This window comes from Osmia lignaria, chromosome 14, assembly GCF_051020975.1.
Source record: "Osmia lignaria lignaria isolate PbOS001 chromosome 14, iyOsmLign1, whole genome shotgun sequence".
Classification (NCBI taxonomy): Eukaryota; Metazoa; Arthropoda; class Insecta; order Hymenoptera; family Megachilidae; genus Osmia; species Osmia lignaria.
This window is the reverse complement of record NC_135045.1, coordinates 2,651,706-2,671,438: the sequence shown is the minus strand read 5'-3', so window position 1 is coordinate 2,671,438 and position 19,733 is coordinate 2,651,706. Positions and strand designations below refer to the sequence as shown.

At 37.1% G+C, this 19,733-nt stretch overlaps 4 protein-coding genes across 23 annotated transcripts in view; 2 read left to right on the top strand and 2 right to left on the bottom strand.

Annotated features, from left to right (window-relative positions):
* LOC117607241 (discs large 1) overlaps window positions 1-19,733 on the top strand; it is a 371,089-nt gene that overhangs the window by 87,644 nt on the left and 263,712 nt on the right. The gene's annotated exons all lie outside the window — the stretch shown is intronic.
* Window positions 198-1,434, bottom strand: LOC117607248 (uncharacterized). The gene is made up of 3 exons (XM_034330719.2): window positions 1,059-1,434; window positions 715-948; window positions 198-626 (listed from the first exon to the last, which is right to left on the bottom strand). The coding sequence occupies exons 1-3, from the start codon at window positions 1,113-1,115 to the stop codon at window positions 213-215; spliced, it is 705 nt and encodes a 234-aa protein (XP_034186610.1). The 5' UTR covers window positions 1,116-1,434; the 3' UTR covers window positions 198-212.
* LOC117607250 (adenylate kinase isoenzyme 1-like) lies at window positions 1,791-3,360 on the top strand. Of its 3 annotated transcripts, none has more exons than XM_076692161.1 (3): window positions 1,791-2,334; window positions 2,420-2,585; window positions 2,671-3,360. In XM_076692161.1, exons 1-2 carry the CDS (start codon window positions 2,122-2,124, stop codon window positions 2,576-2,578), a joined length of 372 nt encoding a protein of 123 aa, XP_076548276.1. In that variant the 5' UTR covers window positions 1,791-2,121; the 3' UTR covers window positions 2,579-2,585; window positions 2,671-3,360. The 3 variants fall into 3 exon arrangements, with proteins under 3 accessions (XP_076548276.1, XP_076548275.1, XP_034186613.2); XM_076692160.1 differs by having other exon boundaries at window positions 2,654-3,360; XM_034330722.2 differs by having other exon boundaries at window positions 2,420-3,360.
* LOC117607244 (very long chain fatty acid elongase 1-like) lies at window positions 16,500-18,349 on the bottom strand. Its single transcript, XM_034330712.2, has 4 exons — window positions 18,025-18,349; window positions 17,673-17,944; window positions 17,285-17,587; window positions 16,500-17,098 (listed from the first exon to the last, which is right to left on the bottom strand). Exons 1-4 carry the CDS (start codon window positions 18,068-18,070, stop codon window positions 16,931-16,933), a joined length of 789 nt encoding a protein of 262 aa, XP_034186603.2. The 5' UTR covers window positions 18,071-18,349; the 3' UTR covers window positions 16,500-16,930.

Here is a 19,733-nt window from a genome sequence, read left to right as displayed (position 1 = left end):
CCGCCATCATGTCACGCGCTCCCTTTGTAGAACGTTTGAATATTTGATCGAGATGATCGATCGGCTGGTAATTAACGTCCGTGATAGCCGGTATAGTTTGTGGGAAAAATTGTTAGATACAGGCTATGATTTTGAGAGGAAGCAGATTCAAAAATCCTTGGAATTTACTGTTTATATAATTTTCCAAATTTAAATTAGTAGTACATTTAATGTCATTGTTGAGTTTGCACGACACATTCTTTGATGTCCTTTAAAATTTCTCCCAGACTCTTAAGAGATTCCGCTTGAGCATCCGCGTGGCATTTCATCGCGTCCCTCAGTTGATCCGCGATCGAGATCCTCGCGTTTACCATCGTCTCGTTCAACTTCTCCCCGATTTCTTTCCGTTGCCTGGCGGTCTCCTTAGTTTTGTTGGCGATGCACTTGACAAATTCATCCGTGTCTAAGCATTCCTTTAGGATTCGTTTCATCGAATTTCGAAGTACCTCCGTCTTTTCGATCTGTCCTTCGTATTTCATTCTCGCAGCGTGCATCCCCAGCGCTGCCTTATCGTTGCAAACTTTTATTCTATTCGCGTACGTCTCTTTCACGACTTTCAGACGGTCCATGTGCTTTCCTGCGCATACCTGTCAGGAAATTAATTACGTTTGAAGATCGATCAATCGCAAACTTATTTTTTTTTCTTTTTTTTTTTTTTGTAAAACTTTCAAATACCTCGGAAGCCTTTCGAAGAGTTTCCTCAGCTTTTCGTATCTCCTCCGTTATGAATTGTTCGTTTTGCTTCACAATATCGCTTAGTTCTTTCCCAGTTTTCGAAAACAGGTCGCCGAGTTCTCTCATCTTCTCCTGGATGTCCATTTTTGTTCTACGATGGATATAGCCGTATGCCTTGGCCAAAGTTTGTCTCAGATCCTCGGAGCTTTTGTTTCGTACAAAGTTAAAGCTCACCTTCGTCAAGAAAATTTTGGATTATAGCCGTAGCCGGGATCTTTACGAAAGCATCGCTTATTTTCGATCCAGCGATGCTAGAATCCCTGTATTTTGCAATTCGTACTCACCCTTGCTCCTCGAGCGATATTGAAGACGTAACTCGATCGACGAAGCTGTTTAAGCATTCTACAGGATAATATTTCTTATTCCGCGTTAGAACACAAGTTTTGTGTAATTGGAAATTGCAGGACACTAAAGAACGTATTTCATTAAAATGCTTTGAATATTTTCATCTTGACAATAGAATCCTTTGAGTGCATCGCGTTCTTCGTTTAATTAATTCTTATATCAATTTCGAAGGTTTCTTACAATTTTAATCTTGAAGAATGAATAAAAATGTCGTTCGTGTCGAGCTTTTCAGTTGTAATAAATATAATTTATTAACTTCGAGTCACATTTTGTAAGACTCGTAGGGTCACGGTTTCATTCGGTATCTGAAGTGCGTTTCCAAACGAAGTTTTCAATGGAATTTCGCGTATCGAAAAGAAACGATTCGTGGCTATCGATGCAGAGTTCAATTTCAAGCAGAAGAATAATTCAGAACGACAGGATACGTTTATTCAAGGCGACAGAGGAAAGAATTATTTATTTCCTTGCTGGCGGTCATCCGGATACAAAAGGCCAGATAAAAAAATGTAACTCAACTGGAACATCTGCAACTGAAGTTGTCGGTAAAGAATTCAGAAGACAATATATTAAAGTGGTCGTGACTAGAGCATAACCAAGTTATAGAAGATTTCGCGAAGAAGGATTGCGTATACTTGGAAGATTCTCGGATGTAAAGCAGGGGCGAAGGAAATTGAAGCTGAAAGCTTGGATATACCGTGCCTTAAAGAGAAGAATCTTGCTTATATTATTTAATTCAACGCAATTCAATGTCTACGCCTTCTATCTCCTTTACACTAAATATATCTCACGAATCTCTATCCTGCCTAGAATACATTACAAAAAAAATACAATGATTTCTTTCGTTCTTATCGTCGATTCGTCTGTAGTTTTAAAGCCTGATGTTATCGATCGCGTTCACCAAAAGGACTTGTCGAATCGTGAAGGAATTCCTTAAGGAGGATCAAACGGTCGGGAAAAGTTTCGATAAAAGGAAGAAGATCCTTGTTCTGCAACATTTAACCGATGCCAGTCGAACTGTGCAAACCATTTCAACCGAGAAGTAAGAAAGAATTCGTGAAAATGGGTAATTGTTTCGATACGAGCGAAAGGGATACGATACCGAGGTACGAATCAGTGGACGCGACGCCCCTAAAAGACAGTCAAGCGTTGATGATCTTCGTGTTGGGTGGTCCTGGAGTTGGGAAAACTACTTTGGAGCAAAAAATTGGCTCCAAAGTACGGACTGTTTTTAATATCCGTGTCGCGAATACTGCGGGAAGAAGTTCCCAGCGGTTCTGAATGAGGTCGTTGCTTCGAACAGATAATGAAGAAAGGTTTCAACGTGCCCGCTGATATAATCGTTCAATTGGTAATAGGAGAAATGCTGAGGGAACCGAATGCATACGGTTACCTGATCATTGGATTCCCTAGGGACAAAATGCAGGTGATCATTTGCCAATCTACTGCTGGATTAATTTGATAGAAAAGTTTGTAAATTTAATGACTCGCAATTTAAATGAAACTTCGACGAAATAACGAATTAATCGATCAACAGGCAATTATGTTTAACAGAGAAGTGAGACAACCAACGTTGGTGTTAAACTTGTTCGCGAGAAGATTGATCCTTCAAGAAAGAATGACTCGACGTGCCGAGGTCGTGTATAGATTCGACGATACTCCAGAAGCAATTTTGTGTCGCGTAAAAATGTATTACACGAAAATTTCGCGTGCCATCGCGCCGAACAAATCGGTGACAAAGGTTATCGACGCGGAAACGAGCCCGGAGGAAATATTCGCGGAGGCGTGTAAGATTATAGACGAAGTTATTAAAAAACAAAGTTCTCTATTATAATAGCGTATTTTACAATAGAGATTTTATTTCAAGAAAGAAAGTGCATCTGCATTTTGATGGACAGCTGTATAGTGAAATAGTTAATTGAATGGTAACAGCTCTCTGAATAGTTTCATCCGTTCGCTCTCGTGCTTTGATTCGATTCTACGCAAAATTGTATAGAATAACGCCGTTTAATTGCTCTGTGTACTAGTTTAACTCATAGTGGACAAGCCATTGAACATTTTACTTTTGAAGATTTTCTATTTCGAATAAATGGCACGTGGTTCTTATCGTAACAAGATTTCTCCATCACTGTTATAAGGAAAGAGGTCAGCAACCTCGGTTGTATCGTTCAAACAGTAAACTTTCGCCAATTTTCGTGTCTGCATCGAGCGGATTCGACGATTTCACGTCCAAGACGAGCGTGTTCGTGATCATGGTTTAGCAGGAAGATAGTGGAACGGTATCTCAATTTGTGAAATGAAAAAGAAGAAAGAGAAGGAACGGTTTTCGCTGCATTTCAACGTTCCACGATATCTCCCTCTTTCTCTTGGATTAAAAGATTTTCAATTTTTGCGGACGCGTGTGCGGAATAATCGACGTCCTGTCGTGTCCAGGCTTGCCTTCCTTCCTTCCTGCTTTTCGACTTGCCGTATTCTCCGCTTCGCTCGTGACAGTTTGTCGAGACTAAGCCGGAAATTACCGTAAGCGGTTGTTCAACGGATTCGCAGCGTATTTTCCACTCTTAGTTCCCTTCGCAATCACTTTCTGTTCAACTTTTCAATAACTTCTATTTGCTCGCCCGTATTAGGACGAGTCGCAGCGTTTCGCAACGAGGATTTTTAATGTACACCAAGCCTTTATAACGTTGCCCCGAAGCGTACGATACTCGGTCGCGATGGGATCGTGAAACAGCTGACGCTTAAAAGACGACGAGGCCAAGGAAGGAAACTTTCCTATCGTAATACCGCAAACTTTTCAGTTTCCCGGCCGGATCTATGGATATTTCTGCTCTCTGATCCCTTGTTCGGTCGTTGCCTTAATTTTTTCCAGCACGCGAGCAGAATATTCCTCGGTATTATTCCCATGGAGCGTGTCCTCTTCACCGACGTTTCCTCTTATAATTTTTAACGCGCGTATGCCACGGGCTTAAAGTTTGGAACGCGGACTCGGAAAACTCTCGCGGCATTGAATTTTCTGAATCTCTCAACCAAAATCCCGGGACAAAGGAGAGGAATAATTATGCAGCAGTGTTGAAGTACTAAGATTTCTGAGTAGAATTGCAATTGATACAGGGTTTCGCCAACACGAAAGTCACTTGTTTAAATTCAGTTTAAAATTTAAACCTACCGAGTCCCCTTTTTGCTATTCGAAAAACAAAGCTCAAAGGGTATACATAGATCCTTGAAACAGGAACATTTACGTGGTGCCTCGAACGTGTACCGACTCCTTGTTCGAAATAATTGAGAAACATAGAGTTGGCACGTTTCAACGGTCACGTGTACGAGCGGAGACTTTAACTTCCGGTATTCTCCTCTACTTCTATGTTACATACTAACTATGTTGTGGAGGTGGTTGGAACCCCATTTAAATGCTCGTTAGTATTCCACCGGAATGAATATTTTAAAAAGTGTCTTTTTTCTTTTCAATATATTTTTGTTTTCCATTAATTCAAGAAAAACGTATAGACGAATGAAATAAAAAAACTGATTGTGAGTCAATTAACAGGCACCGTTAAAGCTAGACGAGAACGTAAAAAGTTCTCCGTTCAGGTGCATCGAAAAACAAGATTACCGGCGAACTGGAAATCGAAATGAAATTTTCGGCAGTCGATCAGAGCCCGCACGAGCGTTGGCCAGCGAAATTTTCACGGTACACCGTGCAATAACGATAACTCCACGAAGCTGCTTCGTCTATCGATTTCCCAGTTTCGGTGGCCCCGTTTTTCTTCCGTTTCCTGTTTGCCCCTGTTCCTTCTGCTGATGTCGAATGGAACAGGGACGAACAACGGGTGGACCAGCAGTTTCCGCTTCTCTGTCCGTTCGCATGGTATTGTGACCGGGCGATATCGGATGAACTTGTAAAACTTGCGCAATCAGCCGTGAGATTGCATGTAACCCTCACCCTTTCTCCGTCCCTTTGCTTCCTACCGACCTTAGAGCCTGCTGTTTTCTCGGACCACGTTGGATGGCTGGTGAACCGCAAACGGTTCGAGCTTCGACCACGTTTCTGAAAAGCTTGTTGCGACTTGCATCATAGTCGGATGATGGTGATCGCAATTCCAGAACGTGAGATTGTACCAATTTTGGAAAATTTCGACTGTGTTACATCTGAGATTCTCTAGAAATTGTCACCCTATTTTCTTCTCGAAATCAAAACAATATTAGCTATATATTGACTTTCATTCGCTATTGTGCGTTTCTTCGACAGATTTCTTAGACGATCTTTTTCACAGTCTGCAAATCTACCGGGATTACTCTTTCTTTCCTTGAATTTCATTCCTTGAATCGATGAAATATTTATGCTTCTCCGTTTTTGTCGTATCGAACGAAAGATATACGTGTTTATTTGCATACACCGGGTAAGCGAGTAAAAAGTGACCGAAATTGTTGATTTGGATAGTGAAATAAGAAAAGCGTGGGAAAAAGAGGTGGGAAATAGACGAATCTCGTTAAATGCAGCGTTTTAAACAGGAAAAGCCAAGGCGCGTCAGTTGGGTAACGCGTAAGCAGGGAAAGAAGCGGTTACGGGGGAGACAGTGGGATAAAAGCAAATTTTCCACGGTCCTCCATAAATTCATGAAGAAATATGAAAGCGAGGATTTCGATTTAAGCCTCGTTCTTCGATTCGTATGCGTTCCTTTTTACAACCCTCCACCTCTATCTCTTTTACCCCGTCGTTTCTTTGTTTCCTTTCCTCCTTTTTCCTCCCTCCTGGCTCGTTCCTTGCCAACAGGCTGTAATTTATACGCTCGTTCTGGTCATCTTTAACATTATTTTTTCGAGTCAGCAACGAACATTTTTCAAATTTCTTTCTGATTCTGCCAAGACGATATCTTTCGACCTTCTTGCGAAGCCACGACGTATGTGCTTTATCCTTTCGTTTTATCTCCTTTATCCTCTATTTTCAATTGAAAATCCTCTACCTCGTTGAACAGCCACGAACGACAAAAATATCTTTTGAATTTGCGCACGGATTTTTTCCCCTCTCGTTCCTTTCACTTCGACGTAGCAACTTCAATTTTCCCCGTGAATTCTTCCTCTACCTTGTTTTTCCTTCGCGTTTCTCCAACTGGGTCACGCAATCGCTAAAGACGCACGTTTCACACTGCGATATTTTATGGTTTTCTGTGCCTACTTGGCTGGAGCACCGTGGTTTCTCTTTTCTCTTCGCATATATGAAAAACATGCATTTCACTTCGTCAGCAACAATATTTTACAATTTACCGAAACTTCGATTCTAGTTTAGGATTCGAAACAAAAAGATTTCTATTGGCTATGCGAAGATATTTCAGTGATTTTCATATAAAATAGAAAAAGACTGTAGGGTCTAATGTAAGTCTTAGAAGTTCTTTGCTTTGGTGTACAAAGAACCCATCGCATTCGTTCAATGGTTTTTACTATCGCTAATGGAAGACGGTATCTCGATGTGCGTTTACCAGAGGAACAAATTTCAGATGCACGGTTTGTTTTCTGCAAGCTGAGCATCGTCGTGTAGTTTTTAACTGCTCGTTGTTAGTCATTTTTCTCCTCGAGACGTTCTAACGCCTTCCATAAACCAGCGTTTTATTATCCGTATCATGCTGTTCTGCCAATTTGTCGAGATTTAGGAGCTACTTCCTCGGCTCTTCATCCTTTGTTGGTGTAACAAGCTCGTTGCTTGATATTTCTGTCGCACTTTCGAAAAGCTTCTCTCAGCTTTTCGCTGTAGCTTCGAATATATTTATTTCTTCAAATAGCCATCTTGTAAAATTACCTCTCCTGAAAAATCTCTACGTAATCCAGAAATTATTGGAGCTGAAAAATACTTTCTTGGAACACGAATATCTGCGAAATGTTCCTGATAAACATTTACCAAGATTTTCTAGAATCGTAGTACTCGAGGTGTGATCGTTCTACATTACGGTAATCTCCTTATTTCCTATAATCGACTACAATTTCTCTGGAATTGGCTCGAGTTTTGATCCGGATAAAACAGGATTTTCGTCTTTTCGTTCGTACAATCGTCGCTTCATATATCACGATGGAATGTTCGCGTAATATCTTTTGTTAATTGTCAAATGGATCGCGTTATTGTTGTACGTTTAGAATATCATCGTAAGCAGATTATAGAAATACATTCTGTTTAGTTCTAGGAATAAACGAACGAAGGATTACTTCCGCGAATGATTTTTAATCCATTTCATCGCGTTATATTTTTCCATAAAAAGAATTTTTCTTTACGCTACAAAGAATTTTTACACCGTTCAAAATAATAAGGAACGAATTACGAGTATATATATATGATTTGCCTACAGTAAATATACGGTGCTAACGATTTAATCCGCGTGGATTACTTCTGGACGAAATAAATTCTCGTTAGCGATTGCGTTTTACGGGAGACAAAAGCATTTGACGTAGATTTGCTTTTATCGTACGAGCGTGAATTTTTCATGCAGAACGTTCAGAGTTTACTTGATAATTGAAACGATTCAGGACATTTTTTTTTTCTTTCTATTTGCAGAAAAACTTTGAAGATTTCTGTACGCGAGCAAAAGCGTTGATTCAAATTTAATCCTCGAAATATTGCTTGTGTCCACCGTAAAATCGATAGCGAACCAATAACCTTCGGGGACATTGACCTGCAAACATATCACTTTCGCAACTTCTGTTATATACGTACACGTACATCAAAGATGTAGGTATATTTAAAATAATAATAGATAGTTTAAATATTTTAACATGATATTGACTAGACAAATTTTCTGATAATAGCAGTTATTCGTTAATGGTTCATTTATTTAACCAGAACGAAGAAACTGGTAATAATTTAAATAGCTGTTATTGTATTGTGTTTGGAATTCGATGTTGTTATTATATTCGTATTCAGTGAGCTAGGCGGCGTATTAATCGTATGTTGATTTCGGCTCTTCATGAACCTTCGGGCGTTTGACTTTAATCCTCAACAGTCTCAGTTTTGCTTTCGACCGGGTAACTTCGCTGCAATGTTGTGAAATATTATCACGAACCGTCGGTGGAATTTCTTAATAATTTAGTCCAAACACAAGTTAGTTTATGTGTATGCTCACATGTGCGTGTACGCAAATGCATTCTATCGTAAAGTGCATCATAATGCATCCTTGGTGTTTCTTAAAAGGACAACTAATCTTCATGGCATCCTGGGTTTAAAAGTAAGCAGTAGATTTAATTATCGTTAATAAACTATTACTTATTATAAGTTATGGATGAAGATTATTCTTTCCAATATTTATTATTAAATTCTATGGTAAATGTCTACAATTAGGGCCCCAACGAGAAATCAATTGAAAAGACTATTCTATGTATTTTTGCCCTCCGAATCCAAAACTTTTGATAAAATTTGGGGGTCGCTTGTATTTACTAAGATATTGGGTAAATATTGACATAAAATCATTATTTTCAAAAGTTAATGACTTTGTGGGGTAGGTTAGGTTCTCTTGCTCATAGAACTCCATAGTCTCCTTGCTCAGTTCTAATTCCTGTTCATAGAGTGCACAGCGCGGAGGACGCATCATAAGTAAGTATCCAATAAAACGGGTAATCGTCGTGATATCAAGATTAGTAGATTAGTAAATTAGTAGATTAGTAGATTAGTAGATTAGATATCACACTTTGAAGTTATTCTTTTCGAGGAGACTATTGTAGACTGGTCAAGCTTTTGCCGTGAGGTAAGTTATATTTTTTCTGATAACTTAACCTAACCTATGTATCTTAAAAAGTACAAACAACCCCCAAATTTTATCAACAGTTTTGGATTCGAGGGGCAAAAATACATAGAATTTACTTCTTTTCAATTGATTTCTCGTTGGGGCCTTAATTGTAGACATTTACCATTAAATTATATATTGATAATGCGGATTATGTTTATTAGTAGTAGTACAATACTTAACGCGTTAATTAGAGCGGAAATTCAAAAGAGGGATTACCAGGATAATTCTGCTTTCCATTTAAAAAAACAATGCTTACGTCTTTAATGAGGATTTCATTAGATTTACATATTTCTCTGTTTTTCAACCAAACGAGAGCCCTTATCAACTATCGAAACGTAATTTTTAAAATAAAAAATTAGATCATCCTAATGATCCTTCCTTTGAATTTATATTTTAATTAACTACTTAAATAACAGGAAAAGATTATGAATTACATTTGAAATTGTAATTAAAATTTATTTTGATTTTACTTTTTTCTGTAATTTAATATAAAACAGAAGGTTATACACTGTTTCCGAGCAAACTTGGATACAATATCATTCTCATAAACATAGATTCCACTTTAGATTTAATTTTAATAAGATTTTTTAGATTTAAAATGTAAAGTGCGTTAATCTAAAGATAGATTCAGAACGTGAACAGCGTTTTTCTACCTTTTCTTTCTTTCGTTTGCTAGCCAACATCTTTTCCGTATATCTACCTATCAATTTTCCAACTGTACCTTTTTCCTTCTTCCCCATATTTCCGCTGCTTGACCGCGTTTCCTTTTCGAATTGCCGCGTTACTCCCCTTCATCGATCGCTTCCAATGTCGTCCATGCAAACGATCGATACGCGATCGCTCGACCCGATTCTTAAAACGTGGTCTATCGTGGAATCTCGCAGCAACGACCAAAGGAGACTTACCGTTTAAGTATCCCTGTGCATACTTTCTTCGAGCTGGCAAAGTAGCTCGTCGAAATGCACCAGCACGAAATTACTCTTGATCTTAATCCTCCCGTTTCTGATCCGACGATCATGGTGGGATATTCGACGATATCTCGAAGGAATTACCTGTATAAATGCATAGGCAAATTTGACTATCGTTTGAAACTTGAAACGAGCACATAAAATGTCCAATCCTGTGACACTCGATGTATTAACCCTTTGCACTCCATCGGAGCTACTAACTTATCTTATAATGTCGCCGCTGCGGCGACAACGGAGTTCAAAGGATTAATAATTACTTGAATATTCAAAATTTTAAAAGCTATCTTTTATTCGTCCTTTCAACTTGTTCTCCGAGAGTGCTAGAAAAAATACGATCCCGTGTTACGCGTCGTATGGAAATGTACGTTGAAATAATTCAAATGTAACGTTCAGTAGTTGGGGTTAAAAATCGAACAAGAGGGTAAAATGTAGAGATGGTATTCAAAGCGTAAAAGCGAGATGACCCGAAAAGTCGAGGTGGCTAGAAGATTCTAAATCATTTCGTAGTACCATCTTGCATCGTCGTATTTTCTTTAGAATTGGGACTTTCCGTTCATTTTCTCGTTCTGAGACAGCAAAGTGAATTGTCGAGATAGGTTTAAAGGGGTTCATATATTCTGGTTATCGATATCTGTCGGCCGCGAAGAATCATACGTTAATAACGTTGGTCGATTTCAGAAAAATTCATTCTCATTCGTGTCGTTTCCCGTGTTCTCGCTTTTTGCACGCTTCCTTTTCATTCGAGTACCATTTTCGTTCTCTCCTCGTCACACGTGAAATCGATATTTAATTTGAACACGTCACCGACCCGCGATAGGTGCGATAGTCTTCGCGTTCCCCAACAAATTCATTAATTTCAGCCACTTTGATCAATGACACGAAACATATCAACACGGAATGCATTTAAAAAAAAATTTTTTTTTTTTTTCAATCGTAGAAATGTACGAACGAACGTTATTTGAATTTACGAAACAAGTTTCAGTCGTATCATTCTTCGTTAAAGCGTTGATTGTCACAGCAGAAGTAACGTCTAGTACGCTACACGAAAATATAAATTAATTAAGTAAAAGCTGTCACTTTCAATTATTACCACTCTCGATGCCGCTAATTTCTTTTGATAAATGGATTCTGCGTACGCGTATATCGTCTTCCATTTATAAATGAAAAAGTTCTCGTTCAAAAATTGAACATTTGGCAATTCAATTAAACACTTCCTAGCTTCTCAACACGATACGACTTTAGAATTCGTTTTCACTCTATCTGCTAGTTAATTGGTACTTGTTCTTACAATATCCCACGGTGATTCAAATCATGCTGCAAATCATGCGTTGCTTCGATAGTTGGTTCGCGATGTAAAAAGCTTTTCAAGTACAAACTCGATGCTCGATGTTCGAGGTAGATTCATTCACTGGGAGAAATCGACCAAGCTTCCAGCGTTTCAATTAATTTGAACGGACGAAAACGTACTTATGTAGGTACGTATGTATGTATGTTGGTGTAAGTACATGTTATTGAACGTGCGCTTACTATGCCCTTAGAATACAAGAGACCCTTCAGAGAGGTATCAAAATTTCCACTCGTCAGCCGGCAATTAGTCTGCTTTATTTCGGGATCGATTATTTCCAATCGGTCCGTGTTGATAGTTCACCTAGACTTTTCTTTTTCATTTCATCGGTTTACGTTTTCTCGGTGTTTAATCTAAATAATTCTCTCTGTTTCTCTCTCTCTTCGCACGATAATCTCTTTCTCGTTTCTAAACGCTCAGTCGAAAGTTGAAGCGAGTAGCAGTGTAATCGGCTTGCTTAATATTACCATAAAAGCCGGTCCGACTATATTTCATCGAGTCGACTCGGCAAGCGGCAATAATCGAGTTCTTTCTCGAGGTATGACGTCTCTTAACAATGCTACCTGCCTCCTTCCTACATCCAGATAATTCCTCGTCTTATCGCTTGCCGCTTTTTCGCTGTTTCGCCGAAAGAAAAATATCCTTTCGTATCAAACAACGTCGGAAAACTTTCTCGTTCTTTGTTTCTTAAGCGATTCTGTTGCTTCTAGCATGAAACTGTGAGCCCGGTGAATTACCAAAGCTCCCTCAACGACGACACGGTTTAATAACCAGCCATTTTATCCGTTGTTTTTGTTGCAAGAGAAAAATTGAAAATGAAGCGACCGATTGTAATCGTGCCACTCGAATTGATCTACCGATCGAACCATCTAGCTCGTCGATGTAGCTTTCCTTTCTGTCCAAGATTGATGCTCGAAAATGGTTGACGATTGCAGTTCGCTCGGTTTTGATGAATGCGGACGTTGACAGGCTTGTGCGAAATTCAAAATTCCAAATAACGGGCACGATGAAAGGTTATGGAAACTGTAGATAGGAAAAACGAGCGGATAAACAGCCCTTCGTTACAGAAATTTCAGTCATTTCGTTGGTAAAAAGTTAAATTGCACCGTGTTATCAGCAATTTGATTGACGGTCGCGTATTTGACGAAATCATTGGTCTTTGGGTAAAATTGTAATTGGGAAGTTTTGTAATATAATAATGGAACGACCCGATGCATTGTAAGAATAAAATTTGGATCAACATTTTCTTGTCATCGAGGAGAAACGAAGTGAATAAAGGTAGAGACGGGGGTTGTTTCCTTTAACATGCAAGCATAGATACACGTTAGTTTGCTGTTTTACATTGTTCAAGAGGGAACCGTCGACGTAGTCAAGTATGTCAACCGGCATTTCATAGGGAGAACAATGGTTGCAGCAGGCGCAGTGTAAAGTGACGATATAACAGCCCTGGGGGAACAAAAGCGATGCGGGTATACTTGTTTAAAACGCTTATGTCGATCTCTCGATTGTAGCTCCCGTCTCTCTACCTTTTACCGCTCTATTGCATTTTCCTCTGGTACGTTGGAAAATTGATATATGCATTCTCGCGACGACCCAACCGAGATTACCATTCGTTTCGTCTCTGTTCCAATTTCTGGCATCGTATGCCGTAAACTACTCGAAACAGATAAACCGTGTACTCTCGACCGTGTTCCCATGTCACGGAAATTCCTCGATTTATAGCCAATCTAATCGATATCGTATAAGTTCTTTTATTTGCTTATATCGTTGATACCTTTTTTTTTATATCGGGAGCTCGGGAGCATACGATTGCTCCTGTATTTTAACACTTTTGATAGCTGCTGATTTTGATATGTAACTTTTTATATTATCAGGATTTTTTATGTATGTATATTTGTACGTTTACAAATTATGATACGAATATGGATGGCTGAGTTACGTATAACATTCTGTATATTAATTATAAGAACGGTTAATAATGATTTTCTATCTGTTTACTTGAAAACTTTAACAATAATATTGTTGCTTCAAAGAGTATTCGATCACGCTTCGGTGGTAACATGGAACATCGTTTCATGAAAGTTTGATATAAAGTGGTAATTATAGTTTGTACGGTTGAAATGATATTACACCAAAATGAGCAGTTGATAAAAAGTTTTATTCGCTCTATAACATCTCTGGTGAAAAGTACGATTCGTTGAAAACATGAAATTTAAAGATGAAATTATATGGTAAAAATTTATTATCGGTGTACTTGAAACTTTTAGTTATGTTTCTAGCGGTGTTTCCAGTATATTTGCTGTTCAATATCATGTATTGTATTGTATTGAAGATTCAAGCGTAACCGTTGGCGGCTCGAAAACAGAGCCTTCGTCTACGATTTTTGTATATTCGACCTGAGGGTTGTTAGATTCAAATTAAATTCGATCGTTGAATCTCAATTAGTAGCAGCAGTTGGAATCGAGCCGCCAAAGGAACCGTTTCTGTTATCCGGAAGTCCATCAGGCTCACTAGAAGAAGAGCGCGAGAGGCTCTGATAAGAAATAAAATCTACTGTTCGTTTGAAATTAAGAAAAATTTATTGAAACGAACTTTCCCCAGTCTCGCGGGGGGGTTTATTTTTTTTCTAATCGAAACGGTTCGATCATACTTGATCGCGACGATACATTTCAATTTTGATTATTCAAATATAAATATATGGAAGGAATGAAAACGAATTGGGTGGAGGAAAAATCGATGAAAGTTTACTCGTTATTTTTCTCATCGGGCTGTATCGAATGATACTGGCGAAATTTTGCAAAATACGAAATTTCGAACATGCTGAATCGTATAACCAGAATATCGACGATGGAACAAATACCTTTAGATAAAAGCTTTTCGAACTGAACGAAAAATCGAAAATACATAGAAAGCTTTCATTAAAGTTGCGTAACAGAGCTGAACTATTGTGCAAATATTTTTAACCGGTAATTCCATTGTTTATCCTGTTTCTTATATTTATTACCAAATTATTCGCATCAGTTTACAAAAGGTATTATTATTTCTCAAAATTAAACAAATTATGTTTAATTAGAAATCTTCAATGTGATCACAAAGGAAAAGTTTAAACATTAATTTTCAACAAAATCGTAGCAAAATCACATTGCTGCACAATGTTCTGTTTATCAGTATTTCTACCATTCGCGCCAATTCACGAAACAAATTAATAAACGGCTAATTAACCGGAAGATTTTTCGGCCTGTATCCCGATAATCGAGGCTTACCGCTTCAATGGTGCGGAATGAATAGTTACAAACGACCCGGTGTGTGTGCTTCGAAAAAGTTGCTTCTGGTAATCGACATTTTATTTGTGCGATGTGTATCGTTGTACTGAAAACAATATTTAATAGAAGTAATCAATAGAACGATTGTATAGTGAAAAATAATTAAAAATAAATTGAATCTTTTGAATTATTCCAGCGTAATTCAATAACAATTTTGTAAAACATGATTACAGTATAGCAAATAAAAATTTGAGATTGCATAATGATGTTTTTAAATAATAATTATGTTAATTAACATCAGAAACAATTGTGGCGTGGTTCTCAAGTTGAAGGTACGCCTATTGTTTTCTGATTAGACATTTGCATATTCTCACAGAAACACGTTTGAATATGATAATTTACGCATTCGAGAAAATAAGTCTAATTTTCAATAATTTAGTTATTCACATTCAGAAGGTTTTCACCCTCTTTGACTTCAGAAAAACCCAATGGCTTTGGGTTAAAGGTCTTCTCTTGTTATTAGGAAGGTCTTTTTGATTAAAAAGAAAAGAAGAGTGATATTTTATAAGTGATCGATAATTAGTAGAATGGAATTGTCTTTGGTCTTGTACCATTTCGCTTTACGTGCCATTAGAGGATCCTAATTTTGTTCGTCTCACGGAAAAGCAGCTAGCTGATACGCGCTCTCGATCAATTCGAACGATAAAAGTTAAGTCGAACGAACCAGTCTCTCTCTCTCTATTTCCTCCGCGGATCGCCATAGTTTCCGGAAACTCGAAATCCTCGAAATCTTTGGGAGCGTCGTAACAATGGAAACGTTTTAGCTCGCGGCCCGGTCCAATTTTCGAAATTATTTTCTACGACGATCATCGAACCGGCTGACTTCCTATCCCGAGCGTCTTGGAACTTTCTATTGAAAGAACTGAACGTTCTAGTTGCTTGAAAGAAAATCGAATTGTCTTCGTTCCTTAAGAAACTGTACTGCCCGGACTTTTATATCGATTGCATAAATGTACACTTTGATGTGAGGAATATACTTCGTTGAGATTTCATTAATAAGATTACGAATATTTTCTTCGACTTAAAAATCTTAATTAATCACCCCAACGTCTTAGATTTTTTTAAACAAGTTCTTTGAACGAAGCTTTTCAGGATCTCGAGGTCTTTATTAACAAACTTAAACAGGATATTCGACTGTAATTAACTCAAAGAAAGCTAGAACTTTGAAGTTTACTGATTGAACGTTAATACGGTTCGGGAAATATTCTGAATCGTTATAATATGATACTTGAAAAGTTATCGAAGTCTTTTATTCGAAACAGTTTCTCGAGCACAATTATTTAACATACTGATTATTAATTATATACGTTAATTTAATATCTTTTTTCTGTTTCAGGTGAGTGCCTTATCCTGTCTTTTCTGCAGATATTTTATGTAAGTTTCATAATTTTATTATTTCTGTTGGGAAATTTATGTCATAATAATAAGGTCAATAGAATTTAAACATAACGCGTTTATTGCTACAAGAAGATTACGCGTATCATTTTGATTTAAATAATAACAGGAAGTATTTCAATATGGCATTTAAATATTTTCTCACACGTGTCGTGCTACGCTACGTGGCATGCAACGTATTAATGAAAGTGCATTCTGCCTCTATTTTTTAATCGAATTGATTATCATTTAAATAAGGCAATATTCATATAAGCTAGAACCGTGTTCACTGTTTAGAACTTCCGTTCTGCAAACTTTTCCTTGTTTATTGAAATGTACGATGATGTTCATTTCTACTCGACGAGTATGAAATTGTAAAAAAGCCTTCTGAAGTAAAAAATATTTCATTTCTCGTGTTTTTTTAATCATCTCTTTCATTCGATGCATAACGTGAATAACGAAGCAGTAAAAGCTGCACTGTGATACTAATATATTATGCGCCAAATGTAGTGATGTAAATCTTCATAAATATGGTCGTTAAAACGACTTAATAACTTGTAACATATCGTCGAAGCGTTAATTGCAGATAAATTTGCATCTAAAATCGTCCGTAACGAAATTATATGTACAATTATAGCGAGTCATTTAATCGACGCTGTTACTTACTCGTTGATCAGTATAAATGTACAGTGCTATTAAATAATTCTTTTCCCCCTAAAAGCAACAGTAGCAAGTACATTTAAAACGGTAGAAAGATCATTGAAAATATTTTTAGTATTTGTAGTATTTTGTATATAACACGAAATACCGAATTTAAATAACAGTAGTATCTTTTAAGCTCACATATAATATCACTGTTATTCATTAACACATTAATTACTATTTGCAATTTCATACTATTCGTAGTTACTTGTATTATACCAGTAAAACAGTTTTAATTGAAATTTATCAGTAAAATGTTCCATGGAATATTTTATTGATTTTAATTCAAAATCACTATCACAATCATTGACGAGTGACTTCAGTTCAGTTCAAAACGATTCACTCCACTTTCTTAGCGGGCTTCACATACGTATTCTGATAGAAATTGTAAAACAGAACGAAATTTATAAGAAGATTCACTATCGCTATAACGGACGGTGTCTTAATTGCATTACAGTGTGGCATAAACACTTGTATTGCGTATGCTATCAGGACGATGAATTGCACCTGTGGCAAAGAATGAATATGTAAACAAATTAAACATCACAAATATATGTGGTAAAGCTCAAAAGTTTCTGGTACCTTCTTGAAATAATAAATTATCATGCGTCGGACTGAACGTTGATATTTCTACTATGACAGTGAGGCCAAAAATCTTTCGAACCTTACTTTAACTAGTTTATTAGTACTCGCCATTTGTGTGATAGTTATCAGTGGTTTGATTGGATTAAGTATCCTCTGCAATTTTTCTCCAAACGAACTCAATAAATAATACGAGTACATGATCACATGTACGGTACTGTTCACTAGCATAGGGAATGATGCTCCTGCGACTGGGGTGTATCTCGTTACAGCCCAACAGATTAAAGGTGTTGATACGTGATGGTAAAGGTGTAAGAACGAAATTTGTTTGTTCTTTTTCCTCAGTAAAAACACTCCCGTTTCGAAGAGGTCGACGATTTTGGTTATTAACCCGAACCATAGTATATAAACTATCTGAAAGATTGTTCAAATTCCAACTGTTAAACCTTCCTGGACTCAGTATGTTAACAATTGAACGGGAATTATGAATTTCAAATACCTTCATGTTCTTCGGGGTGTTAGAGTAATCTGCTGTTTCGCAAAATACCGTTATTTCTGTGAACCAACCCGCACTGATAAACTGTTGCACTATGATTGCATTGCTGACGATTTGAAAGATGTTATACCACTTTATAAAGGTTTTAAGATTGTACGGTTTTCTGTCCTTCATAAACTTCGGCCCACATTTTAAGACAAAGTATAAATAAGAAAAGAGGATAGCAGGAAGGGTAATGGGGGATTGCATAAACGGTAAACGGCACATTCTGGGATCTGAAATTACGATAACGGTCGTCTTCATTCAATGTTTTCACTGATAAATAATTCGTCATTTTATGGAGAGCACTACTCACCGGCTTTTTGATACCAGTAATAATCAAACATTTCTACCAAATCCATCTTTGACGATTTTTGTTTTCACTTTATTAAAAAATAAGAGGATTAACTGATTGATGTATTGGTTATTGACGACACAGATTTACGTTCCTAACAGAATCTTTGTAGAACGTTAGACGCTTAAAAGATACGGATACGTATTCGGCTATGAAATTAATTATCGATCCCGTACGTTACGATCGAAGCTTAGGTTCGCGTCGTGTGACCCTTTCGGTATAAACCACTCGTATTTATGAAGAAAAATGTACACGCATTTCCGTATACGTGGCGACTTCAGCATTCTTCGAATTGAAGTTCATTGTATGTATATATTTTTCTGTGAGTGTTAGGAATAGCAAAACAGTTTCACACTTTTCAAGGAGTAGTATACACAGACGGAAATTACAAATTTTTGTTTTTCATTAGATTTGTTGGTAATTACACTGTCCAACAAATTTTAACTTTTTTTCTGTTTTTCGATTCCCACTGGGTGATTCTTACAGTGTTTCGTACGCTGATTACGAATCTACAAACGATTTTGTTCCTATACGTACAGTTTTTGGGAAATTTGATTTTGAAAAAAAAACATATTTTTCAGATTTAAACAAATTTTCTGACGTAATTATAAAGGATATTGAAATTCTATTTACACTAAAAGATTCTGTAGACTTGCCTGAATACAACGATACCCATGTTTAATACATTGGAGATGTTTAAGTATGTTTAAACGATCATGGAACTCGGAGGGACCCCGATTTGGCAACAATTTTTTAGGATATTTTTCAATTTATCTGAAAAAGTAGAGGTCCAGCGTAAAATCGAATTATACCACGCGATAGAGCAGATTTTTATCTTGAAAATCTACCCAGAAAAAGTTGCAAAATCTATTTTTTTATCAAGCCAGAAAGTACAGACAGTGGCGCTCCGCGTCAGGACTTAAAGCAACTGCATTAGGCGCTACGCCAAGGAACCGTCCAGACGCGGAGCGCCACTGTCGGTACTCCGTCTCCCGCAAAGCTATTTCGCTGTCTGGTTTGATAAAAAAATCGATATTGCAACTTTGTTTGGGTGGTTTTTCAAGATAAAAATCTGCTTTATCGCGTGGTATAATTCGATTTTACGCTGGACCTCTACTTTTTCAGATAAATTGAAAAATATCCTAAAAAATTGGGGCCAAATCGGAGTCCCTCCGCGTTCAATGATCGTTTAAACATATTTAAACATTTACAATGTATTAAACATAGGTATCGTTGTATTCAGGAAAGTCTACAGAATCTTTTAATATAAATAGAATTTCAATATCTTTTATAATTACGTCAGAAAATTTGTTTAAATCTGAAAAATATTATTTTTTTCCAAAATCAAATTTCTCAAAAACTGTACGTGTAGGAGCAAAACGGTATGCAGATTCGTAATCAGCGTATAAGACACTATAAGAATCACCCATTGAGATTCGGAAAACAAATTCACTGTTGGACAGTGTTATGTAGTAATACGGACCACCCTCCGATGATCCTGATATATGTATTCTTCACTAATTGTGAGCATATTCGTAAGTTATCTTTGAATATCCTTCTTGCTGTTGTTGATATTTCTTATAAATTTCAAATTGTACTTTCCAAAAATGAGTCAGTATACGATAGGTTATCGTACAAATAACTCGTTGAACTATCAAAAAATGAAATTT